This window comes from Artemia franciscana, chromosome 18, assembly GCF_032884065.1.
Source record: "Artemia franciscana chromosome 18, ASM3288406v1, whole genome shotgun sequence".
NCBI classification, from domain to species: Eukaryota; Metazoa; Arthropoda; class Branchiopoda; order Anostraca; family Artemiidae; genus Artemia; species Artemia franciscana.
In genome coordinates this window covers 4,388,959-4,416,383 of record NC_088880.1, presented here as the reverse complement: position 1 = coordinate 4,416,383, position 27,425 = coordinate 4,388,959, and the positions used below count along the sequence as shown (strand labels likewise).

At 36.1% G+C, this 27,425-nt stretch overlaps 2 protein-coding genes across 4 annotated transcripts in view; both read right to left on the bottom strand.

The window, feature by feature from the left end:
• The window catches only part of LOC136038520 (aarF domain-containing kinase 1-like), a 51,920-nt gene extending 33,830 nt beyond the window's left edge, over positions 1-18,090 (bottom strand). For 2 of the 3 annotated variants that reach the window (XM_065721623.1, XM_065721625.1), the window contains exons 1-4: positions 17,701-18,090; positions 14,207-14,296; positions 9,134-9,337; positions 3,909-4,067 (exon numbers count right to left, since the gene is read on the bottom strand). In XM_065721623.1, the coding sequence (XP_065577695.1) occupies positions 3,909-4,067; positions 9,134-9,337; positions 14,207-14,296; positions 17,701-17,832 (585 nt within the window). In that variant the 5' untranslated portion in view covers positions 17,833-18,090. The remainder of the gene's footprint in view (positions 1-3,908; positions 4,068-9,133; positions 9,338-14,206; positions 14,297-17,700) is intronic. The other variant, XM_065721624.1, reaches the window with a different exon arrangement.
• On the bottom strand, positions 17,833-26,757 carry LOC136038989 (putative glutathione-specific gamma-glutamylcyclotransferase 2). Its single transcript, XM_065722508.1, has 2 exons — positions 26,680-26,757; positions 17,833-18,204 (listed from the first exon to the last, which is right to left on the bottom strand). Exons 1-2 carry the CDS (start codon positions 26,755-26,757, stop codon positions 17,833-17,835), a joined length of 450 nt encoding a protein of 149 aa, XP_065578580.1.
• Between the last annotated feature and the right edge of the window lie 668 nt (positions 26,758-27,425).

The window sequence follows — 27,425 nt, the reverse complement described above, 5'->3', positions numbered from 1 at the left end:
CAAATCTGGCATTAACCCCCGTATTAGGATTGTATAAAATGAAAAATGAATGAAAATCGAATAGTTTTGAGCATCAAGCAATGACTAATTGTAGAAAAAACCAAGACAGATAGCCCGATTGAGTGAGAGGCAAATCTGGCATTAACCCCCGTATTAGGATTGTATAAAATGAAAAATGAATGAAAATCGAATAGTTTTGGGCATCAAGCAATGACTAATTGTAAAAAAAAACCAAGACAGATAGCCCGTAGATAACTTCGAAGACCACACTGCCTTTCCATGGCCCGCCAAGTAAAAATTGGTTTAATCATATCTTTAACTGACCGCATTTTTAGAATTTGTTCTCCAAAATTCATTGAGGAGGAATTATTATTGCTAAAAGACATTTTAATAAGTAACCATTATCCGGGTTGGTTAGTTGACCAGACTTTTTCGAAAAGAAGGAAAAAATTTCTAGAATATTCTGACGATATTCTGGAAACAACAGAAAAGAAAGATATCTTTTGTTCTCTACCATATGTTCCAGGTTTGAGTGAAAAACTTAAAAGAATTTTACAAAATAATGGTTTAAAGGTAGCTTTAAGAGGTAGTAATACTTTGGCAAGTTTTTTAAATTCTGGAAAGGATCGAACTTCCGTAGAGCAACAAACTGGGGTTTATAAAATTCCATGTACTTGTGGAAGCTCTTATGTGGGACGTACTAACCAGAATTTAAGAACGAGATTGCTACAACATCATAATTCCATTTCATTGTCTTTAAAGCAAAATACCAAACCTGAAGATTTCACGTCGGACCTCGCGGAGCATATCTTTAATTTTCCAAATCATTTTATTTTGTTTGAAAATGTTTCTTTGATTTCTAGGGACCAAGGTTTAAAGCAAACTTTCAGGGAAACAATCGAAATTAAAAAAATTCTATTCAAGAATAATTCCATAAACAGAAATACAGGTGAATTTGGATTGAACTCAATTTATGATAATTTACTGAGGTCAAATAAAGTAAATATCACTTCACCTAAGAGCTATGACCTCTGTCCACGTAATATGTCAAATAAATCTAATGAACCGGAACCGAAAAGGTCAAGGAGATTTGCCTCGGCTGTTGCATTGAAAAAAATAAGAGCAATAAACTATATGTAATTAGTTTATTAGGTATAAATTCTGTTTATTTTTATTCATGTCTTTTAGTTTTACTGCTGATGATGAACACTGTATATGTGTTCGAAATATCCAGTTAAATAATTTTATATTTCACTGTCAATAAAAAGGTATCATCCCTATTTTGAACTGTTTTACTTTATTTAACTGGATATTTCGAACACATATACAGTGTTCATCATCAGCAGTAAAACTAATATATCCAAAACTAAAATATCCAGTTAAATAATTTTATGTCTATTCACTGTCAATAAAAAGGTATCATCCCTATTTTGAGCTGTTTTACTTTCGACAGATAGCCCGATTGAGTGAGAGGCAAATCTGGCATTAACCTCCGTATTAGGAATGTATAAAATGAAAAGTGAATGAAAATCGAATAGTTCTGGGCATCAAGCAATGACTAATTGTAGAAAAAGCCAAGACACATAGTCCGATTGAGTGAGAGGCAAATCTGGCATTAACCCCTTGTTAGGATTATATAAAAAATGATGTTGATTCATTTGCTAACATATAAGTCTATTATCCGTCCATGGTTTTTCGTCTTTTTTTCTAAAAAAATAATAGAGAAGAAAATTAGCAAGCAACATAGGTCATAGAAAAAAGAAGAAACAAAAGAAATGAGAAATAGCAATCCCAATGTTCGATGATCTTCTTTATCAAAGAAAAGCAAGAAACAATGAAGGCAAAACATAACAATAAAACCAGACAATAACAATAAAACCAATCATCAATAATAGATTAATAAACATTTTAAATCCCGTGTCATCAAATAAGGTTCACTTGAGAGCAGTTCTAGGCTCTGACATGAATTGAATTTTACTTCAACAACCGTCTTCTCTGTTGCCAGATGATTTTCAGATGAGATCAGTAAAATAGGGATTATCAGGGAGCAGAGAATTTAGGTTTCAACGAGAACCGGATAATCCTTCGGAGCCAGATTTCATGCTGTCATATATAATTCAGATGGAATCATAAAAAAACGGAGCTCATTTAGGAGCAGTGAATTTAGATCCTTACAGGAGTTGAATTCTACTTCAGCAATCAATGCCATGTTGCTAGATAAAATACGGATAAAATTATCAAAAAGACTCATTAGGGATAAATCAGTTCACGTTGACAAAAATCAAATCCCGCTTTGGCACCTGGATTTCAAGTTGCCAGGTGATTCCCTAATAAGATCAACAAAACAAGACACTTTAAGGAGCAGTCAGTTCACGCTCTGACAGAAATCAAATACCGCTATGGCAGCTGGAATTCATGTTGCCAGGTGATTCCCTAATTAGATCAACAAAACAGGCCTCTTTAGGGATCAGTCAGTTCACGCTCTGACAGAAACAAAATGCCGCTATGGCAGCTGGATTTCATGTTACCAGGTGATTCCCTAATAAGATTAACGAAACAGGGATCTTTAGGGATCAGACAGTTCACGGTCTGACAGAAATCGAATACCGCTTTGGCAGCTGGATTTCATGTTGCGAGGCCCTAATAAGATCAATAAAACACGGCTGTTTAGGGAGCAATCAGTTCACGCACTGACAGAAATTTCATGTTGCCGGGCGATTTTCGGTTGAGACTAAAAAAAAACAGGGCTCTTTAGGGAGCAGTCAATCAAAGCGTCAGGAAACAATATTCGCTTTAGAGGACGGATTCCATGGCTTCATATGAAATTCCGATAGATGCAGTCAAAACAGGACTTTTTAGGGACCAGTCAGTTCACGTTCTGACATAAAGCGAATATCACTTAGGCAGCATGATTTTATGTTACCACATGAAGAAAAATCTTCATCTGATTCAGTTTAGTTTCTGAAAGAAATCAGGATGACTTTGGCAGCTGGATTTCATTTCCCAACATGAAATTTAGAGGAGTACCTGAAAACACGACTTATTAGAGAATTAAATAAAAAAAAACTAATTTTTTTTAGCTGAAAGTAAGGAGCGACATTAAAACTTAAAACGAACAGAAATTACTCCGTATATGAAATGGGTTGTCCCCTCCGCAATCCCTCGCTCTTTACGCTAAAGCTTTTAATTGTTTTAAAAAATAGAATTGTGGCAAAGAGTCAAACTTTAGCGTAAAGAGCGAGGGATTAACGTAAAGAGCGAGGGATAGGCAGCATGATTTTATGTTACCATATGAAGAAACATCTTCATCTGATTCAGTTTAGTTTTTAACAGAAACCAGGATGACTTTGGCAGCTGGATTTCATGTCCCAACATGAAATTTAGAGGAGTACCTGAAAACACGACTTATTAGAGAACAGTCAAGTTAGGTGCTAAAAGGAATCGGATTTTGCTTTGCCACATCTTTCACATTGCTAGAAGAAAGAAAGATAAATATATTTGGGCAAATATTCGGTTCGCTTCTGTCTCAGATTAGGGCTGGAAAATTAATGCCTTTGGACAGCTATAAGAAAATTTTAAACTTTTGGTTAATATATTGCAAAAGAGCCTTATTTGTATCCTTTTTTGTATTAAGATGATTTTTTTTTAAAAAAGAATTTCAAGGAGAAACTTAGAGAACAATAAGGTATTCAAGTCAAAATTCGCCCGCGACAATTTCTTTACCCTCTTCTGAGATAATTGAGCTTCACTACCTTGGCGAATTTGAGCACCTTTTACACATTGAAAGTAGTTTCTATGGAGACACCAAAAGATTTATTTGTTTAGATAGTTAGCAGAATTATCAAAAAAGAGATTATTTTAACCCAGGTAGATTAAACACAATGAATGTGTGCATTATAAACTATTACCTCCATGGTTTTCATATCCACCAAAGAATGGGCTTTAACAAGGGGATGTTGCACTTTCACAGCCACAGTGGTGCCATCTTTCAATTTGGCTTTATGAACTTGGGCCAACGAGGCGGCACCCAAAGGCTCAGGGTCAATGGCCTCAAAAATCTCTTCGGGCTAAAAATAAAATAAGAAGGGAAACAGTAATAAAGGCATTCTATTTTATTTTGGCACTTTTAACAGAAAAGGGGTGCCGGTGTTGAGTGAGAAGCCACCGGTTAAATGTATTTATTAATTTAGTAGAAAAAACTGTGAAAAAGATACAGGTTACGAGAGAACGCACGAGACAAAAAAAAACTTATATAAACACTATAAATAACAGTATAAATAGATACTAAAAGACACTAAAAGAAAAAATAGTGTTTGACCAGACGGGACCAATCCTTCCGAGATTGATCAATATTTTGACTAAGTTGAGCTATTGATCTAGCAGCAGCAACATCTGAATCAGCAGCTTAACAATTTAAACAATTATAACTTTTAACAATTTAAAAACTTTACTGATTATTGACTTTTAACAATTTAAAAATTTCTGTGGCATGAACACTGATGAACCAAATACTTCGCAAATCAAAAAAAATGGTCGGATGCTATTTTGGTCAGGTTTATTGGCGAGCTTTCAAAGCGGCATGGCGTAAAGTATGTAAGGAGGAGCGATAGGATTATGTAGACTTGGTAGGAGCGGCCGTTTGATTTCCCATGAACCACAAGGAAATGAAAGGTATACCTCAAGTCAATTGAAAGATTTTTGTCAACAGGGCCGGAAGAGAGACCCATTGGGGGGGGGGGGGCAAGATGGCTTGCCCATTACACTTCTGGATGTAAAGCCGCGAAACGAAGATTGGCAACACCGATTTGGACTTGAGGGTCTAGTGCCATTATACTTACTTACTTACTTAAAGGAAGACCCAAGCTGGCTTGAAGTTGTGATTACACTAGCTCACGACTGCACCAAGAGGAATTCTACAGCTGCTCCATCCCCACGTCACGGAAAGTTAACAGCCAACCTGAGTTCCCGACTCAAGCATAAGTTAGAACTAGCTCAATTTTTAATAAATTAGAAAATGAACAAAACTCCTAAAAGACAAAAAAACGAAAATAAAAGTGAAAAATTAACTAAAACAAAACAAAGAACATCCAAAACAAAAACTATTCAAAATCTTCACATGTGTGCTGACGTAGCCATCAATTTCAAGTTATAATCAATAAGGACCAATCAAGGTAATAATAAAACAGGAAGCAAATTAGGATTGGTAGATAAAAGTGCGCCAAGCTAAGCATGCATGTGAGTCACACTTAAGACAGCAAAGACAAACGAATAAACATAGGAGCCTACAATCGATAGCAATGTGAATTTTCAATGCCTTAACCTAATTTGAGCAATTACAAAATCGTTGATATCACAAACTAATCAGGAAATTTTTTAACACGAAATATCAAACCGAGATTCTTTAAATAAACGTTTAGTGTTACACCTTAATATCCTCAATTTCGACGCCTTATCGTAATATTTGGCTTTTCTATGAAATCTATGAAAACAATCATGTATGCGGTTGCTCTGGAAATAGAATTATAGCCCAGAAAAAAAAACCCTGAAACTACCCCTCACTTCAAAAAAAATATACTGTGAGTTTGTTTATCAATACTAAGTTCTTCTTTGGGGGGAGAGAAATAAAACATGATAAAATATTTCTCAATTTCCAACCCTTTTGCACGATATTCGGCTTTTTTGTGAAATAATCAAAATAATCAAGCATGTATTTGTTCAGGACATACAGATAAAAAGAGAAATAAATAAAATATCAAACCATCCCTATCCCATCCCCCAAAAAAATCTTCTTTTTTTTTGTCAGTTTGTCAGTCGATATCAAAAGGTCTATTCCTTTTTTTGCGGGGGGAGTAGAAAAAAGATTATATAATTCATTAAAATTTAGATGACAATTTGTCAAGTATAATGTGTCGAAATAGCTAGATCCAATTATGGTGGTGAATTAACTGTGACCTCAAAACGTAAATTTATGGAGCATATAAAAATAATCAACTGGTTTTGAAACTATTATAAATCAATGCAAGTCCATATTATTTTAACACTGAATAAGCATATTTGATTCTACTGTTTGATCTCCCTTATCTATTGATTGGAGTCTGCCATAAAAATTAGAGGGTATACATGCTCAGCTGAACGTTACAATATTGCCATCTAAAGGACTTTATAGAAATCTGAACTGTTATAAAATGTAGATGGCATGACAAAAGCACATCAGCAACCCGCAGTAAGACCCAGGATGTGTCCGAAAGATGCTGTTACCCAAAATCCAGCATTGTTACCCGAAAGCTAATGTACAGAATGTGCTACTTCTTCTGCAATCATATTGTTTAGTATTAACGAATTAGCATTAAAAGGCATATTAAGTGGCGTGTTTATGTTTAATCTAACGAAGTAATAAATGTACCATAAATTCACCAACTAAATCGTCTTCCAGGTCTTTCTTAATACCTGGATATATAAAAAAAAGCTTTATAAATTTTTTTTCAAATTGGTGCTATTGAGAAAAAATAAAAAAATACTTGAATCCAATAAAATTGCTGAAATTTCGTCTACATGCTAAGGCTATTTACAAGCCTAAAAGGTATGCTAGAAAATAGATAGACTGAAAGCTAATCTGATAATAGAATGAACGCAAATTTTCTGTTCTTAATGAAGTAAACATTTGTATAAGTGTTTAGTTCAAAAGAGGGCATTAAGAAGGCTGTTGATGAGTGGGGAATAAAAAAATGTTGTTTCCCTTGTCAAATTGTTGCATTTGATTCTTTCCCTCTTTTTAATTCTTTGTATCTTTTATTATAAGCATCAATTGCGATTTAGGGAACGATACAATTAAGGGTTTCCTGATACTTCACAGTAGTATTTAAACAGATAAAGAAATTATAAGCAACAAGTTTATCACATTAATTCTTTTGTTCTAAAAATCCAGAACAAAATCCAACACTTTCACTGGTTTATTGTGTCCGAATCCGTTGATTTTGAATTACAATCACGTTGCCATCAAGCCATGGCTAATTGATAGTCTAAGGCCAAGGCCATAAGGCCAAAATAGATAGTCTGAGCAAGAGACAGAGCTGGCATAAGCCTTTTTCAGGATTGCATAAAAATGATATCATTTTCACTGGTGGATAGATAGTCTTTCATCCATCCTTTCATCCTAAGACTTGCATGTAAAACGGGGGACTGAATTTGCTTGGACTCACAGGCGAACGAGTGACCTTATTTTAGTTCGTCAGATTGTCCAACCGATTATCCCAGTCCGAATGAAGAATCCAACAAAAACCCAACAACTTATTCAGGACAAAACAAGAACGCAGAGCTTTCGTACACTCTCAGGATTTGATTCCTGTGACTATGCGAAAGCGCTTCCTTAATAAACCCAAGAAAGAAAAAGATAAAGAAATAGGAGGGGCTACTACACGTCGAGAGGAGGGTCTTACAAGACAGCTTTGTGGAGTCTTACTGTGGAGTCTTTCATTGTCTCCTTTTTCCCATACGCTCCACTGTGTATAGAATGTATAAAAAAAAGAACAGAATATAAAAATAAGGAAAATAAAACAGAAAAAAGTATACAAAAAAAATCAACCCGTCTTGGAAATATTATGAAAATAAACAACTTTGCAATTTTACGCTTTCATAGATCTGAAATACAAATGTTTACAAAAGCCATTCTAGGCAGAGGCAGTTTTGGGAGTCATTTCCCCCAATCAGGATAAGCTGATTCCCCAGTTTGGCATGAATCAAAGATGGCCGTGGGAGCAAGAATGGCATCTAGAGCCTTGTTTTACGTGATAACATTCACTCTGCCAGCAGCATTTTTTGTAGATGGATCATTTTTCGACAGACAACTATAATTCATAGCCCTTAAAGATTGCGAAGGCTATGATTGACTATCAAGACGAAGCAAGGCCTGCTGCAGGCAGGGTTAATGATGTAAATTAGGATCAGGCTTAACAGAAGCACGTCTGGGCAGGACTAGATGCCACTTTCATAAAATGGAAGACATAGTTGGGAAGGTTATGTCCGACCGCTGGTTACATGTATATAAGAATGGGAAAAGTAAACACTAGTCCCTCCACCATTAAAATAATTTTTCAGAATGTGAAGGCAAAGGCTAACCTTTGCACATATCAAAACCATTCGAGGTTAACCTGAGCCTCAGCTCAGTTTCATGAGCCCACCCATTGCAATAATATAAATAATAGCAACTTGACACTTAGGACCCCACGGAATATCTTTTATATTTTGTGGTCACCTTGATGTAGCCCTTTCTACTTTGGATTCTTGCTGTTGCTTCAGTATTTTGGAGCTGTTTGTTTAATTTTTTGAACATTGTTTTTCCTTCTTTTTTTTCACCAATTTTTGGAGTTGAAATGTTGGCAGATACCTTTAAATATGGGAGACAAAATTTCAGAGAGGTTATTGAAAAAAAAAGTTGGTGATCCTATTCCTCTGGACAAATCAAAAGGATCCTAAAAACAAAATTTGTTGCACTTTCAGTCTCTTCAAAGATAAGACCGCCCAACTTTGTTCTGTATTTCTTCTGTGTTGCCTTTCATGTTTTTATGATTATTTTCGGGATAGTAAGGGATTTTACTTTCTGGCTCATCTTTTGGCAGATAATTTAAACATCAACAAGCCTGAAGATAACTCTTCAAACGAGTCCTGTAGTGGGCGCAGTGGATTTGACCTTAGCTTGGTAATACGGGACTCAGAGATCGAATGACGCTGCAGGAATGCACTGCAGGGCCGACGCAGGGACCTTAGTAGCCGAGAAGCGTAATAACTCTTCAAACGAGTCCTGTAATGGTGCAATGGGTTTGACCTTAGCCTGATAATACGGGGCCCAGATACCAACACTTGCTGTAGCAACACACTGCAGGGCCAACGCAGGGAGCTTAGTAGTCAAGAACCGTCGTTAATCGGATTACTTTACTTTTTTTACTCATCAAATCTCTGGTCAAAATATTGCTTAACTAAACATTCATAGCTACATATGAACTTAAACAACTTCTTCTGATCATGTCCAACAATCAGACCAGCATTAGAAATTATCTTTCAGCTATTGCAGTTAATAGATATTCCGTTATTTATATGAAACATATATATTTCATTATTTAACTACGATTTTCCTTACCTCTTTATTTAAATCTGTCCTCAAAACTTTCATTATATCGTCTAGAGGGCTTTGCGGAGCCTTGCTGTGGAGAACTCTCATAGTCTCCACATATTCTATTGGCAACAAATACTCCAAAGCTCCTATATGTTGACCTACTTTGATGAAAGCGCCACCATTCACTTTGCATAATTCCAACAATCTTTCAGCAGAACGTTTATGAACCTGTTTGTGTCAAAAAGATCAGTAAGAGCAGGAAAACACAAAAACAGACTAAAAGCCGCGGCACAAAAAAGAACCTTAAAAATCGCATAAGAGAAGAAAGTATATTGAAATTTATTTGAAAGGTGGAAGGAATTAGAGAAAAAATAAAACCTTATAAAATATCATAAAATGTAGAAGTTTCCAACAGTCGTTTACTTACTTGACTGAAGTCCCATCCGTACTCATAGATTGTTTTGGGGCTGTTCATTCACTATGTTATTGATGAGGCGTCTATATGAACATCTACCTTCAGTCACACCTAGAAGTCGGGGCAGGTTGAGTGTAGAGAAATTGTCTTTCCATCTCTTCGGGGCCAACCTCCGGGCGAGACCCATGCACGCGACCATGGAAGACTATTTTCAGAAGACGGGAATTTTCCATAGAACGGATGTGCTCTATCCATGTAAGTCGTTGCGGTTATATTTTGTCAAGTATGGTGTGTTTGATCTTGAGGCTTTCAAACAGTATAATATTAGAGATCCTTTCCAGGTGCGTAATAATCGCAATAAGGCAAAGTGACTTTGTTTCAAATGGGGCTAGGCGACGTTGGTCATCTTTTTTGAGGTTTCATGATTCACAAGCGAGAATGGCAACGGAGTTAATCAGTGTGTTGATGAGTCGTGTTTTTAGCAGTGTCGACAAATTCGTGTTCCTCCAGATCGGCATCAAGGCTCTAAAGCTAGATTTGACAGGCACCAGGCTGGAGGTTTAAGTTTTCTTTGTTTTCCGGCTTTCGTGGACAGAGCACAGTTTTCGTCTTTGAGGATTGACGGTCATTCCGAAGCAACTGGTGGGTGATTGGATGTTGTCGGCCAGGGATTGAAGATCCCCGGTTCCCGTTTATTTGGTCTATGTCGTCTGCATGGGATAATTTATCAATCAATATTCCCCCGATGAGGACACCTGACGAGTTGTCAAGGAGTGATAGGACACGTGTAAGGAACAGGTTAAACAGTTCTGGTGAAAGCAAGCAACCCAGTAGCACATCAGTCGATGGTTCAAAGCTATCGAAAAGGTTCTCTCCCGTCATGACGCGGTTTCTGAAATTTGAGTACATATCTCTGATCAATGATACTAAGTTTTGTGGTACACCAAAGTGAAGAAGAATATACCACAGACCGTCTCTCCATATGAGGTCGAAAGACTGCTTAAAGTAAATAAAATGTGTAAAATACTACATCAACAACAGTTTACCCATTGCTGGAGGAATGGATTGTGACTGGCGGGACGTGTCCACATACCGGTGGGCTCTGTCTACTGTGCGTCAGAGGGCCATCCTCCTCCTGTACCTGTATTTATGATCCTCAGGGGAGGGTGTGGCAGTAAAATTTCAAGACCCCCAGAAACTGAGTCCCTTTTGGTACGCGCCTCCCATCTCCATGGAGGTATCCTACATATATGTAGGATGTTCCCTTATCCAGGCCCTGGGGACGCGCTGAGTGGCCTGGGGGAGGTCCCTACTGAAAAACAAAAAAAAAATATACACACGAAGTTACTAGGTGGGCGGGGGGACAAAAACAGGCGATTTTAACGAACAATTTTAGAACAGAATCATAACAAGTATTGGAATATTCAATATTTCCACAGAACGCTTATAGACCTGCATAATAGAACGAATATCTACATGATAAAGAATAGGCACAATAAAAAAATAACGTAAGAGAAAAACGTACATATGGAAGTGACTTTGGCAAATACAAAACACAGCCACAGGCAAATTATATGAAATTTTTGGAGAGACTCGTTAACAAGTAACAAACTTCCCAAAAACATTCTGCAGATTTCTTGATTTATGATAAACATAAGTATTAAAACTAATAGGCAGAAAAACAATATAACAGGCTTATAAAATACATTTTTATATAATATAAAGAAAGGTTTTTGTGCGATCTGAAAGCAATATGTAAGCGTATATACGCAGTTATGTTCTACTAGCAGTACCAGGCTTTATAGAAATTCAAAAATTCAGGAAATAAACGACCTTAAAACGATGCAAAATACTTGCACCTGCCCCCCCCCCCCCGAAAAAATCGCTGAGTTATTAATTAATATCGCTGAGTATACTAATATTAAGAATTAAGAAATTAAGAAGAAAACTTATATCGAGGATCTGAAAAACATATAAAATCCATAGCCCTCCCCCCTTATCCCAACACAATTAGCTGATGCATGTTAATAATACCATAAGCTTTGTTCTAATAATAGTGTCTGCCTAAAAAGAAGTGTATCATCTTGGAAAGATGCCTAACAATAGCCCCTGATATTTGGTAGATGGAGTAACACATTGGATTCCAGCAATATGACCTTTTCACTGTTGCATTCATCTTTGCAGAGAGCAAGTCCAGGCAAGGTCACTGAATATCCATAATCAAAGATCAAACTTGAAAAAATCACCAAGTTCATAACTATGGCAAGGATTACAACAGAAATCCCCTCAGAGGGAGAGGGTGTGGTAAACTTATTCAGAGATTAGCATAACCAATCAAAAACTTTTGAGAGTTCTTTTACTATATAGGGCCCACTTGCTATGCTACTATATATTTATTATACTTTCAAAACATATTTTAAACAGAAAGAAAAAGAAAAAAAGGGACAAAAAATCAATCCAAAGTATAGACCTACACGAACAAATAACAATTTAATTAAACCAAAACTTTTATTTTTTAACTCAATTTAATTTCTCCTAAATAAATTATCAATTTCATTGAATTTTCCTTTTTAGTAAGAGCGAGTTTTTTTTTTTAAGATTAGTTGTTGATGCGAGATGAATTTACCCCGGATGACAAGCAAGTATTTGCAAATCCTGCAAGATATTCTTCGATTTTTAAGTTTAATTTCTTTATTTTTGCTTTAAACATCATAGTTGTTTGATTCACTTACATCATTTTATTTTTCTTATCATTTAATCTCATTATATAATCATCATTTGGTAATCATATCCTATAATTACATTTATGTTTAGCTTTGTTTGATTGGCTTAGCTTAAATCAGGCTACTTAGCATTTAAGACGAGGGTTGAAAAAGGGGCGGAATCTCATTCCTTATATAAATCAAAATAAAAAAACTAGTTTTTTTAACTGCAAGTAAGGAGCGGCATTAAAACTTAAAACGAACAAAAATTACTCTGTATATGAAAGGGGCTGTCCCTTCCGCAACGCCTCGCTCTTTACGCTAAAGTTTGACTCTGTCACAACTCTACTTTTTAAAACAGTAAAAAAAAATTTTAGCGCAAAGAGTGGGGGGTTGTGGAGGGGACAACCCCTTTCATATACGGAGTAACTTTTGTTCGTTTTAAGTTTTAATGTCGCTCCTTACTTGCATTTAAAAAAAACTTGTTTTTTATTTATTTAATTTCTGAACGTTTTTAAATTAGTACATGTTCTGATTTTGGCTCACCGCACATGAAAAATTAAAAAGAAATTTGCATATTATTTTTTTTTGCTAAATGGCTTTCTCATATCTTTGATCGGATGATTTTGATAAAAAAGGGGTGGGGGAGGAGGCCTATTTGCCCTCCAATTTTTGGCTACTTAAAAATGCAACTAGATTTTTTATTTTTTGCACTAACGATTTTGTTAGTAATAATCATACGTACCTTGCGAATTAACTTACGTAACGAACTTCTATATTTGTGTGTTTTTATTACTAAAGCTTGAATTTTATTCCAAATCTTTAAGAATGACCCCTGAATCACAAAGGCCGCAGAATAAATGGTTGACATTGCTAAAAGTACTTTAGCGTAAAGAGCAAGGTATTGTGGAGAAGATGAACCACATTATAAACGTAATATTTTATGTTCGTTTTAAGTTTTAATGCTACTCATTACTTCAAGGAGAAAAAAATATTTAGTTTCTCATTTGTTTAAATAATGCTAGAAAATCCTACGCCCCTTCATGGAAATTCTCTTCCCTCGATAAATTTCTCCAAGGAGAAGATCCTCCCACGTAACCTCCTCCCCCGACCCACTCCCACCCCAACGCAAAAAAGTCCCCCTGAAAACTTCTGTACACTTCATACTGACCATTACTATATGTAAACAATGGTCAAAGTTTGTAACTTACAGTCCCTTCCCTGGGGACTGTGGGGGATTAAGTCGCCCCCAAAGACATAATTATTAGCTTTTCGACTAAGTTGAACAGAATGGCTATCTCAAAATTTTGATCCGGCGACTTCGGGGGAAAAATGTGCGTTGGAGAGGGCCTAGGTGCCCTCCAATTTTTTCGGTCACTTAAAAAGGGCACTAAAACTTTTAATTTCCGTCAGATTGAGCCCTCTCACAACATTCTAGGACGACTGGATCGATACGATCACCCCTGGGAAAAAACAAAACAAAACACAAACAAACCAATAAACACTCATCCATGATCTGGCTTCTGGTAAAAATACAAAATTCCACATTTTTGGAGATAGGAGCTTGAAACTTAAACAGTAGGGTCCTCTGATACGCTGAATCTGATGGTGTGATTTTTGTTAAGATTATATGACTTTTAGGGGGTGTTTCCCCCTATTTCCTAAAATAAGGCAAATTTTCTCAGGCTCGTAACTTTTGATGGGTAAGACTAACATTGATGAAACTTATTAATTTAAAATCAGCATTAAAATGTGACTCATTTGATGTAACTATTGGTATAAAAACTCCGTTTTTTAGAGTTTCGGTTACTATTGAGCTGGGTCGCTCCTTACTACAGTTCGTTACCACGAACTGTTTGATTGATATTTGTTCAATTTAATCTTAATTTTAAAATAAAAGTTTATTTGAATACTGCTCTGAATTCATGTTCAGATCATGTTCAAATACTGTTTAGAGCTGAATTAGTACTTGTTAGTTACCTTTGATTTTTCCATCAGATATTCCTTCGAGTTAGAATCCAAATTTCCTGAGTATAGAGTACGATTATAATCCCATGCAACTTTAGATACCTGAAAATCAAATATATAGGTTAGAATCAAACTTTAAACTGTTCAAATACTTTACAAACACCCCTACCCATAATGTACCTATATATAGCCCAAATTACATACTTTCCATCTATTCTGTCGCTTCTCTTTGTCTTGCCTCCCGCTAAGCTGAAAGAAACTAAAAAAAAACCGGTTCTGCAACGTGTCAATGAAAGAACAACTTGAGTGGCAGGAGGTTCATCATACAAGTACCAGATCATATTTGAGCAGGATGTTCAGCCAAGCCTAGAGAAACCATTTACGTCTCATCATTCAGTGGTTAACCACTTGAGTCACAGGAGGTTAATCATACAAGTACCAGATCATATTTGAGCAGGATGTTCAGCCAAGCCTAGAGAAACCGTTTACGTCTCATCATTCAATGGTTAACCACTTGAGTCGCAGGAGGTTCATCATACAAATACCCGATCATATTTGAGCAGGATGTTCAGCCAAGCCTAGAGAAACCGTTTACATCTCATCATTCAATGGTTAACCACTTGAGTCGCAGGAGGTTCATCATACAAGTACCAGATCATATTTGAGCAGGATGTTCAGCCAAGCCTAGAGAAACCGTTTACGTCTCATCATTCAGTGGTTAACCACTTGAGTCGCAGGAGGTTAATCATACAAGTACCAGATCATATTTGAGCAGGATGTTCAGCCAAGCCTAGAGAAACCGTTTACGTCTCATCATTCAGTGGTTAACCACTTGAGTCACAGGAGGTTAATCATACAAGTACCAGATCATATTTGAGCAGGATGTTCAGCCAAGCCTAGAGAAACCGTTTACGTCTCATCATTCAGTGGTTAACCACTTGAGTCACAGGAGGTTAATCATACAAGTACCAGATCATATTTGAGCAGGATGTTCAGCCAAGCCTAGAGAAACCGTTTACGTCTCATCATTCAATGATTAACCACTGTTTGAAAAATGCAAATATATACCGATGCTTGGAAAATGCGTCGACAAACTCACCAGCAGAGACCCAAAAATCCTCTCTAGAATGGAGAACATTTATTACCCACTTAGCCTAAAGATGAGATTTTGCTAATCTTTATGCCCGTTCGTTAAACTTGATTCAGACCCTACTGTATACAAATACAAAAAAAATAAGATGTGAACAATCACAAAATAATTTAGTTTTTATTTCCGAAGATCACACTGCTTTTCCATGGCAAAAAAATAACAGTTCAATAGGGACAAATCCTTTTGTTTTAAAATGAAAAAACAGCAAAAATCTCAGGATATTCCGGTCATGTATACAGTAGCCGCCATCTACAGCTAAACTCTGCTGATGTCGGCTATTGTGCATGTGACCGAAATACCTAGAAATTTGTTTGTTGTTGCACTGTCAAATAAAAGAATTTATCCCTATTGAACTGTTATTTGAACGTCACATTTAGATTTTACACTCATCGAAGAGTCAGTAGGCCCCCTAGCTTGGCCAAACGCCATAGGCTGCGTCCAATCAGCGAGCTAGATGGTATTCATATGCCTTCTGCAAATGTTGACTGATCAGAGCCACCTAGAACTATGTTGAAATCTTGCGATTTTATCGTGGACCTTCCAGGTGATATCAACATCAAGTACATTAACGCCGTGTAAAACCTATTGTCCTGCCTATATAATTCATAGTTACAAGGGAGAACAGAGGTAACTGAATGAAGTTTGCTTTTAGGTCACTTACTATTATATTTTTATTTAAAATATTTATATATTTATATTGCCTATGATCAACCTTAATTTTCTTTCTATTTTTTGCCACTTTTCTTTCTAAATTTTTTGTCCTCTCTCACAGCTGCCCAGCAAAAAAGCAGCAATAACTATTACCGCCTTTTTTCCTTGACATCAACAAAATACGTAACATTTTAGTTTGGTAGCTAAAAGGAAGGATAATGAAATAAATAAAATAAAATCTTAATAAAATTAAAGTAGCACTATTTTGTGCTCTTTTCAAATATCATGTTTTTGTTTCTACCCACTCCCTTCCCTTGATGTTCCCACATATAGCCCTAATAATGTATTTCTTCATTGTTTATAATCTATAGCGGGTAGCTACATTTTGACTCGATGAAATCTAGGTGTGCCCGGTGTATTACAATAGAATTGTGAATAAAATTTTATTAGGAAATATTTTTTTCTATTATTTCTCTATGAATTCTAGGACTATATAATGGGATCATTAGAAAGATTTTTTGAAGAAAGTAGTTGTTTTCATTTATAACTCCCGTCCCATTTACGCTATGCTCTCTGCCGGGAGTAGGTCATACTTATGTTATAATTATTATAATAAGTAAAAGAACCTAAAAGAACCTGAATTAAGGAGGGGTGCATTAAGGGGGTGCATTGTCAGAAAAGCAAGTGTGATAATAACATCAAATCCTTATTTTTAACCCAAACCATGCATAGTTATGCTTGTGGAGTAATAGAGAAAAGAGAAAACTGGAACGCGCTTCAAATAATAAAACAAATGAACTAGATTATGATGTGGCAAAAATCAGAAGAATACTGAAAGTTAAGTCTGTGTGCTATAGCTAAGATTCCAAGAAAGGTAAAGAGAGAGAAAGTGATAGAGAGGGAGGGAAAAGAGAGGAAGGTCTGTATCAAGACCGATAGCTAATGCGGATATAATTATGAAGTATTGTCAAATTCCATAAATTAAATATATTTTAATAAACCATTAAAATAGAAGAAAATGAGTGATGGGAAGTGAGATGGCATAAATAGTATTTTTTCTCGTACATAACCTCACCAGCATAGTTATTGTGAACTCCTAAGTACAACTGAGAGTGAAAGTAAAGGGACAGAGAAAAAATGAAAAAAGCATGTATACACGTATAAATCAAACAGTTCGTGGTAACAGAATTTGATACCAATAATTACATCAAAAGAATCGTATTTTAATGCTGATTTTAAATATATCAGTTTCATCAAGTTTAGTCTTACCCATCAAAAGTTAACAGCCTGAGAAAATTTGCCTCATTTTAGAAAATAGGGGAAAACATCCCCTAAAAGAATCTTAACGAAAATCACACCATTAGATTCAGCGTATCAGAGAACCCTACTGTACGATTTTCAAGCTCCTATCTACAAAAATATGGAATTTTGTATTTTTTGCCAGAAGACAGATCACGGATGCGTGTTTATTTGTTTGTTCGTTTTTTTGTTTTTATTGTTTTAGAAAGTAGAGTTATGACAAAGAGTCAAAATTTAGCGTAAAGAGCGTTGAGGAGGGGCCAACCCCTTTCATATACGGAACAATTTCTGTTCATCTTAAGTTTTAATGTCGCTCCTTACTTGCAGTTAAAAAAAACTTGTTTTTTATTTAATTCTGCTGTTTTTATTTTTATTTTATTTTAAATTTCTTTTATTTAATACTTACGCAAACTGCTGCTCTTCCGAACCGGACAATACCAAGTGAATTTAAATCATAGTCATTAGTATGAACAGCATACAAAATCCCGCCACCAACCGCACTACCAATGACGATCTTTCCAGCTTTCTTCAACGCCATTCAGTTCAACGTGTTTCTACTACTTAATCTGATCACCACCTCTTCCAATTCAAAAACGTAATGATCTCTAGCGTCTGGTCCTAGCTCACGAAGAGCCCTGGCTAAACCAAATAGGTATTCTGTATTTTCACCAGAAGGTCCTTTAGCTTTCACAATAACTTCGGCTACTTCTTCAACAGTAGATGGTCCAATAAAGAATGGATTGTCAGTAGTTCCTAGGTAAATTTCAAGTGGGAATGGTAGATTTCCGTCTTCTGGGTAAAAATCTACAAGATATCTTTGATAGCCACCTTTTTCCCGGTAGTCTAGATGATTTCTAACTGTTTCTTCGTCTTCTTCAGCAATTTCGTATGCAATACCCCACACTTTTTCCTAAAAAATATTTATTATTTTAAACAAGTGATTATGGAGTTCGTTTCGTTGTTTTAAATCTCACATCCATGCGAATCAAGTATATTTCTTTTATATAGATTTCACTTCCAATATTCAAACTATTTAAAACATCCATTATACATGACTTCTGCGAATTTCTCGATTAAAATGAATCAAGCCTATTAATCCTCCATAATAAAAAAAAAAAAATAAAAAAATTGTAACCTCCATTTTCCTCCGTAAAAAAAGTTTCCAAGATAAGATAGCAGTCTATTTTTCAAAATGCTAGAGTACACAATTGTCTCAGGACAAATTTCTTTATATAGATTGAACAAATTGCTTTAAATAGTTAAGACTGTTGGTGAGATACCAGCCAAAAGCTAATCTGAAAACTATAACGTCATGCTACAGAAACAGAACAGTATTATCGGAGATCTGCAATCAAATCAGTCAGTTGGTTTTTGGATCCTAACAAAAGAACTTGGATTAAACACAAACAACTACATTTCATTATAGAAAATGCAATAAGTCCTGCTTAAAGGTGACAATTTTTTTCGTAGACTGGCAAGCATACTCCATTTCATCTCATTGCTTGAAGATCGAGTAGAACTTATCAGACAAAAGTTCTTTTTTTAAGTGGAGGGAGGGGGCAAAACATTTTTTCTCTGGTCTTCGCACAACAGTATATATTATAGTAATTTTGCTTTTTATGCCGACTGTCTGACGGGCTGTCTGGCTAATTGTTTAATATTTTAGAAATTAATAGCCAAGCAAGGTTTACAAAACTCTAAGAGATTTGAAGCATTTATTATTTGAACTGATTTCTGAAACATTCATTGATCTGGCTTTAGCAATTTCTTCAAATTTGTACTAAAACTAGCCTAAAAAGTTAATGTAACTCAACAATAAGGTCCGATGATGCTGGATTCAGGTCATAGGCCACAAATGAACAATTTTGAAATTCAAAAACATGCACAAAAAAAACGTCGAAACAAGAACCAAAACTAAATAAAATTTATTTTTCAAGTAAATCAAAACACGTTGAAATATTGAATAAATTAAACTGTTCTAGGTGCCAAGTGGTAGATAAAAAACTAGCCTTGTAAATCGAAATCAAATCTGTAAGTTTAACGACAATATGCATCAAATTGATTTATCTGTGATGCTGGTTCATTACACGCAGAACTCATGAAGTTTGAACTCGCAGATCAGAAGTTGTTACCACAATAACATCTGCATAATTTAAGAGAGAGAAAAAAATTATCCTACAAAGAGATGGGGTCTTGATAAGTATGATGAGACCAAATTCATCATTTCTAACAAGCTTAGACACGGAACTTCGTGTTTTCCACATTTTCCCAAGATGGTTATGGATGTTTCTTCTTTTTTTTACTTGTGGCAATCGCATCAAATCAGTGGTTGCACAGCATCAGGACAGGGGTACATTCAAACGAGAATTTGAAGCTAAAGATCTATGCATCAAAAAATAAAACCAAAGTGATTATCCGTTTTCTTCCTCTTCGAGTAGTTCCCAAAATGGTCATGAATGCTGTTTTTTTTTTACCCGTGGGGATCGCATCGAAAACAGGGCTGTAAAACATCGGGACAGGGTGCATTCGAACGACAGCTTGAAACTCTAGAACTATTTCAAGCAACAAAAGGCATTGTGCCACAGAGACTATCCCACTTCTATCAATTCGTAAAATTCTTAAATGGTATTGAATGCACCTTTTTAACATGTGGTGATCGCATCGAATCAGTGATCGCACAATCTGGGTTCCCCTCAAACCAGAATTTGAAATTCTAAAACCCTTTTAGGCATCCAAAGATAAAACCACAGTGACTACCTAATTTATACCACTTCGAGTAGTTCCCAAGATAGTCGGAAATACTTTTTTTTTACCTGTGGTGATCGCGATTGCATCAACACTGGGGTTGTGCAATATCAGGAAAGTTCTAGAACTATAGTACTAATTCACATGATAGTTTGAAGCTCTAGAACTATATTAGGTAGCAAAAGAAATTGTTCCACAGTGACTATCCGATTACTACCACTTTATGCAACAAAAAGCAACTTAAGTCTAAAGACAATAACAACCCAGCAGCAGTTCCGGGACAGAACTGAACCTTATGAGAGGTTGTTCGGATTATTGTAAAAGTGGGAATCCCCACTTCTCTCTAGCTTCCCTTCATTTTGGGTTATTTTGGACCACACGTGCAATATGGATACGGAGGGAGGGGGATAACAACACTCCTTCTATTACGGAAACCGTAGTTTTGAAGTTAACCCCCTCATATACAGGAGTGCTTCAGCTCACTGTAGGTTTTAATACCACTTTCCACTTTCGTTTGAAAAAACTAAACGTGTTTTTCTTTTAATGGCATAATATCTGAATCAGTTGGACAAAATAACTCCGCACATCAAATAGCCCATAGTGAAAACCAGTTACAGCGGAGGAGGGTCAATGCATTAATATTTCACTGATAAAAGAGAAACTTTTTTTTGGTCATTCCGTCACTATACTTTTTACGCTCTTTATTTGCATTTATACAGTTCAGACTCCTAAGAAAAAAATTAATCCATATCTATCTGCTGCCACTTAGCGAGCCTATGTACAAACTACTTCATTTGATGAGGTTTTATTTTAGCATATACCAACTAATTACTATTGGTTCCCCCTTTGCAATCTTATTTTATCGCAATATTGGAAAATCATACGACTAAAGATCTCAGGGATAAACATCTCACGGATAAACTTTGAAGAAAACTTAAGTTTCTTCTTCTTCTTGGCCAAACATAATAAATTTTATTTTAAAATTTCACAACATCTATCGATAATAAGGAGTATAACTTAAGCTACTCAACTACTGTAGTGTCAATCTTCAAAATATTTTCCTAATCATACCAGTATATATACCAGTTATATCAGTTATACTCTTAAGTATAACTTAAGCTACTCAACTACTGTAGTGTCAATCTTCAAAATATTTTCCTAATCATACCAGTATATATACCAGTTATATCAGTTATACTCTTAAGTATAACTTAAGCTACTCAACTACTGTAGTGTCAATCTTCAAAATATTTTCCTAATCTGTAACATTTAATACTCACCTATACTTTCCCTGATATTTACTGCATATACTTTAAATGAAAGAAGTTCTTTCTAAAGGAGGCCCTAGACGGTCAATCATTTTGATCAAAAGTTTCCGTCAATCGATCGATTCAAGCATGATTGACCGTCTGGGAACCTGTTTGACACTTGAGTCAAGCGTTAACGGTGATTGATAGAAAGTTGAATGACTCATATGGTTGACGCTGGTGATTGATCGACTAGACTAGTTTTGTTCAGGTATTTCGTGTCACGCGCCAACAACGATGGTGAAGTATGTATATATTTCCGGGTGGGGGGTGAATTTTTTGCTCTGGTTTTTTACGAAGGAATTTTCTATGGGAAGGGAAGAATCCAGGGGCTGAGCTTGTCAGGTGAAATTACACACTGGGGAATTTGCCAGAATACCTATGTAAGATTCTTTTTAAATGTCTTGCTTTCTCTTTTCAGTCTCAATTTCACACGTGGAGTTGTTAAACGTAATTGTCCGGGGTAAATTTTCCCCGGGATTGAAGTGTCTAGAGGATATTTCGGTGGGGAGAGAGATTTCTCCGTGGAGGTGGGGCCAGATTGCCTGGCATTGCTTAAAAACGATCAGATATTAAATTTAAAAAAAAACAAGTTTTTTCAACTGAAAGTAAGGAGCAACATTAAAACTTAAAATGAACAGAAATTATTACGTGTATGAAGGGGATTGCCCTCTTCGCTCTTTATGCTAAAGATTGAATTTTGTCCCAATTCTTCAAGAACGACTGCTGAAACACAAAGGTCGTTTAATTATAAGAATAGGAAGGTTTTTTAAAAGTACTAAAAAAACTTTAGGGTAAAGAGCGAGGTGTTGAGGACGAGGCAATCCCTCGTCCTCATACACGTAATAATTTCTGTTCATTTTAAGTTTTAATGTTTTTCCTTACTTTCAGTAGAAAAACTTGTTGTTTTTTAATTTCATTTTCACAGGATATTGTCGCGGTGGGGGGGGGGCTGATTTTTGGCAGGAAATATTCTCCATGGGGGAATTTCAATTTGGAGAAACCTACCATTGAGATATTGGGAGGTGAGAACTTCCAGGAAAAAATTTCGCGGAGGGAGGATTTCCGTTATGATCTGAAAAATGTTAGAAATTAAAAGAACAAGAGCTAAGAGCTCATATGGCACTTATGACGAGGTCGGAAGAGCCAAAATCAATGGACTGATTTAAAAGAAAAATCAGAGGCTTAATGCCGGTCGGGATTTAAAATAAGAGCTCTGAGTCTTGAGGTCCTTCTAAATATCAAAATTGATTAAGATCCGATCATTCACTCGTATGTTAAAAATACCTCATTTTTTCTAATTTTTCCTCTCCCTTTAGCCTCCCAGATGGTCGAATGTGGGAAAACGACTTTATCAAGTCAATTTGTGCAGCTCCCTGACACGCCTACCAATTTTCATCGTTCTAGCACATCCAGAAGCACCAAACTCACCAAAGCACTGAACCCCACCCCCTAACTCCCCCAAAGAGAGCGGATCCAGTGCGGTTACGTCAATCACGTATCTACGACATTTGCTTACTCTACCCACCAAGTTTTCATCCCGATTTCTCCACTCTAAGCATTTTCAAAGATTTCCGCTTTCCCCTCCGACACCCCCCAATGTCAAAATATCTGGTCGGGATTTGAAATAAGAGCTCTAAGACCTGAGTTCCTTCTAAATATCAAATTTCATTAAGATCCGGTCACCCGTTCTTAAGTTAAAAATACCTCAATTTTTCTAATTTTTCCAAATTAACATCCCCCAGCTCCTCCAAAGAGAACGGACCCGTTCCAATTACGTCAATCGCCTACCTATAACTTGTGATTATTCCTCCCATCAAGTTTCATGCCGATCTTTCCACTCTAAGCGTTTTCCAAGATTTCTATTTCCACCCCTCATGTCCCCGATTCGAATTGAAAATTGAGCATCTGAAACATAAGATCCTTCTATATATTAAGTTTCATTAAGATCCGATCACCCATTCGTAAGATAAAGATACCTCAATTTTCACGTTTTGCAAGAATTCGGGTTCCCCCTCCAACTCCTTCCAATGTCAACAGATCTGGTCGGGATTTAGAATAAGACCTCTAAAGCACAAGATCCTTCTGAATATCAAATTTCATTAAGATCTGATCACCCGTTACAAATACCTCATTTTTTCTAATTTTTCCGAAATACCCCCCCCCAAACTCTACCAAAGAGAGCGGATCCAGTCTGGTTATGTCAGTCACGTATCTTGGACTTATTTTTATTCTTCCCATCAAGTTTCATCCTGATCTCTCCGCTTTAAGTGTTTTCCAACATTTCCGGTCCCCCCCCCCAATTCCACCCTCCAATGACGCTGGATCTGTTCAAGATTTAAATTAAGAGATCTGAGTTACGAGGTCCTTCTAAATATGAAATTTCATTAGCATCCGATCACTCCTTCGTAAGTTAAAAATACCTTATTTTTCCTATTTTTTCATAACTAACCCCCCCCCAACTCCCCCCAATAGAGCGGATCCATTTCGGTTATTTCAATGACGTATCTAGGACTTCTGCTAATTTTTCCCACCAAGTTTCATCCCGATCCCTCCACCCTAAGCGTTTTTTAAGATTTTGAGTTCCTCCACCCCGACTCCCCCCAATGTCACCGGATCCAGTCGGGATTTAAAATAACAGCTCTGACACACGATATCCTTTTAAATATCAAATTTCATTAAGACCCGATCATCCGTTCGTAAGTTAAAAATACCTTATTTTTTTCTTATTTTTTCGATTTAACCGTCAATACCTTGCTCTTTACGCTAATTTTAACTGTTTGTCCCAATTATTTAAGGCCGTGATTAAGTGAACTTGACAACACCGAGCTTCAAAACTGAAGTTAGGTTAGCCTTCTGTCTTTTAATTCTCTAGAGACCGTTGGTTGTCAAAACTTCAAATACCACCAATTATCAAGTCTTGTGAAAGGTTTTGATAGACAGCTTCCTTTGGCGAGAGGCTTCAGCCGAGAAATAGTAATATATTTGGCTGCGTCTTGCAAAGCTTGGTTACCGACGAAGGGAGAAGAGAAAATGAGCAAAAGAGCACTATCATTCTCAAGTACAAAATGCCCATGTATATGCAACTGTGACGGAATGCATGGAGTGCATTTTACAATTTATTGTTTTTTCCACTTTTTTTTCCTAGGGATAGGCTATTTAAAATACCTCAGTTGATTAATTCGAAACTAAACACCGAACTTAGCTGAAAGCTTTCTTCGAAGATTCTTAGAAAACCAAAGGTTTCTTACAAATTAAATTAAAAAAAATTGACTGAAAGTAAGGAGTGACATTAAAACTTAAAACGAACAGAAATTACTTCGTATATGAAAGGGACTACTTCCTCGTGAACACCCCGCTCTTTACGCTGAAGTCTTTTACTGTTTTAAAAAATAGAGTCAAGAGAAAGAGTCAGATTTTAGCGTGAAGAGCGGGGCGTTAATGAGGAAGCAGCCCCTTTCATATATGAAGTAATTTCTGTTCGTTTCACGTTTTAATGCCACTCCTTACTTTAAGTTAAAAAACACTTGTTTTTATTTAATTTAATTTCTGAACGTTTTTTAATCAATGCATGTTTTGATTTATGCACTCCGCAGATGAATAATTATAACGAAATTTGCATATTAATTTTTTTTTTGGCTAAATGGCTTTCTCATAGTTTTGATCGAATGATTTTGAGAAAAAAAGGAGCGGGGAAGGAGGTCTAGTCATCCTCCGATTATTTGGTTACCTAAAAAGGCAACTAGAACTTTTAATTTTTTTCGAATTTTTTTAATGGTAAAATTATTAGTAAAAATAAATTTTATTAGTTAAAGATATACGTAACCTACAAATTAGCTTACGTAAGGAACTTCTGTATTCTCATATTTTTATTACATATATGAGGGGGTTAGCCCCCTCGTCAGTAGCTCGCTCTTCACGCTAAAGCTTAAATTTTGTCCCGATTTCTTAAGAATGACCCCTGAATCACAAAAGCCGTAGAATAAATAGTTGAAATTTCTAAAAATACTTTAGCGTAAGGAGCGAGGTATTAGGAGGAGGTGAGCCCCTCATATGCGTAATAATTTCTGTTCCTTTTAAGTTTCAATGCTGCTCCTTACTTCCAGTTGAAAAAACTTTGTCATATTTATTTTTTCATTGTTTTTTTAAATAATGCTAGAAAATCCTGCCCTCGTCAGTACCTCGCTCTTCACGCTAAAGCTTAAATTTTGTCCCGATTTCTTAAGAATGACCCCTGAATCACAAAAGCCGTAGAATAAATAGTTGAAATTTCTAAAAATACTTTAGCGTAAGGAGCGAGGTATTAGGAGGAGGTGAGCCCCTCATATGCGTAATAATTTCTGTTCCTTTTAAGTTTTAATGCTGCTCCTTACTTCCAGTTGAAAAAACTTGTCATATTTATTTTTTCATTTTTTTTTTAAATAATGCTAGAAAATCCTGCGCTCCCTTCATGGAAATTTTCTTCCCCCGTGACAAATTCCTCCATGAAAAGTTCCCCCAGCATATCCCTCTCTTCTCAACCCCTGCCCCCAACCAAATGGAAACGCCCCTGAAAACGTCTGTACACTTCCCAATAATCATTACTATATGTTAGCACTGGTCAGTGTTTGTAACTTGTAGCCCCTCCCACGGGGACTTCGGGGGAGTAAGTCGTCCCGAAAGACATAGTTATAAGGATTTTCGACTACGCTGAATAAAATGGTTATCTCAGAATTTTTATTCGGTTACTTTGGGAAAATAATTAGCGTGGGACGGGGGCCTAGGTGCCCTCCGATTTTTTGGTCACTTAAAAAGGGCACTAGAACTTTGCATTTCCGTTAAAATGAGCCCTTTTGCAGCATTCTAGTACCACTGGGTCGATTCGATCACCCTGAAAAAAAAAACAAAAAAAAACAAATAAACACGCATCTGTGATCTGCCTTCTGACAAAAAATACAAAATTCCACATTTTGGTAGATAGGAGCTTGAAACTTCTACAGTAGGGTTCTATGACTTTTAAGGGTTGTTTCCCCCTATTTTCTAAAATAAAGCAAATTTTCTCAGGCTCGTAACTTTTGATGGGTAAGACTAAACTTGATGAAGCTTATATATTTAAAATCTAGCATTAAAATGCGATTCTTTTGACGTAGCTATTGGTATCAAAATTCCATTTTTTAGAGTTTTGATTACTATTGAGCCGGGTCGCTCTTTACTACAGTTCGTTACCACGAACTGTTTGATAAAGTTGGAGGACAAGCAATATAAACAAAGGTATTTTATTTCAAATGACAACACAATTAAGTATGTAAATACAAAGAATGATAGAATGTAAGGAAAATGAATTTTCCTGTTACCGGTACTAGACGATTAATCTTATAAGCACGGCTCTCGTATTGGAAGCCGCCGTGGAACTCTGGGATCAAAGCATCCATGAAGAATCCTTTTAGCTTGGGAAAAATCTTACCGATCCAAAAGCCTGAATTGCGGTCTATCTTTTCAATGTAGAAGTCTTTCTGGGTAAAAATCATGAAAAAGCAAGTATCTAGCTGAGCCCATTCAAGCTGACATTGTACTTGGTAAAAGTAGTCGTCCGCCTTAGCCTCTTTTCGATTCTTTATCCACTCGCCTATCCCCAAATTTTTCGCAGTTTCGCAGTTGCATACCTCGCTTTGATTTAATTTTTCCCATGATTTCAACTTTGTGTGCACAACTTTACGGAAGGCTCCTGACTATTTCTCATTTCTAGGTTCCTTCATTGCATTGAAATAATTTATGAAAATTTCACACTCTATTAACAAGCAGCTGATTATACCAGCTTGTCATTTTGGTCTCAAAGGGGGAATTATCGGCGATCTGAAACGATTCTTTCTGGCAACCGACTTGTAAAAATTTCAGGTAGCTGAAAATATTCTATGGGGCTGTTAGAAAAACAGGAAAATAAATTGAAAAATGGTTGCAATCATCTTACAGGTTATTGTCTTCTGCTCATGATAGTACTGATTTTGTTCTAAAAGCAATATCCTTTATAGAGTACACTTGTGAAAAAGACCTAGACAGTTTCTAAGATTTCTAAGCAATTAGAGGAAATAAAGCAAAATCC

Excerpts from the sequence above, each read along its gene's own strand:
- LOC136038989 (XM_065722508.1), bottom strand. The coding sequence starts at position 26,757 with ATGGATGCTTTGATCCCAGAGTTCCACGGCGGCTTCCAATACGAGAGC. Across the intron at positions 18,205-26,679 it reads AGATTAATCGTCTAGTACCG|GAAAAAGTGTGGGGTATTGC; the intron begins GTAACAGGAAAA and ends AATATTTTTTAG.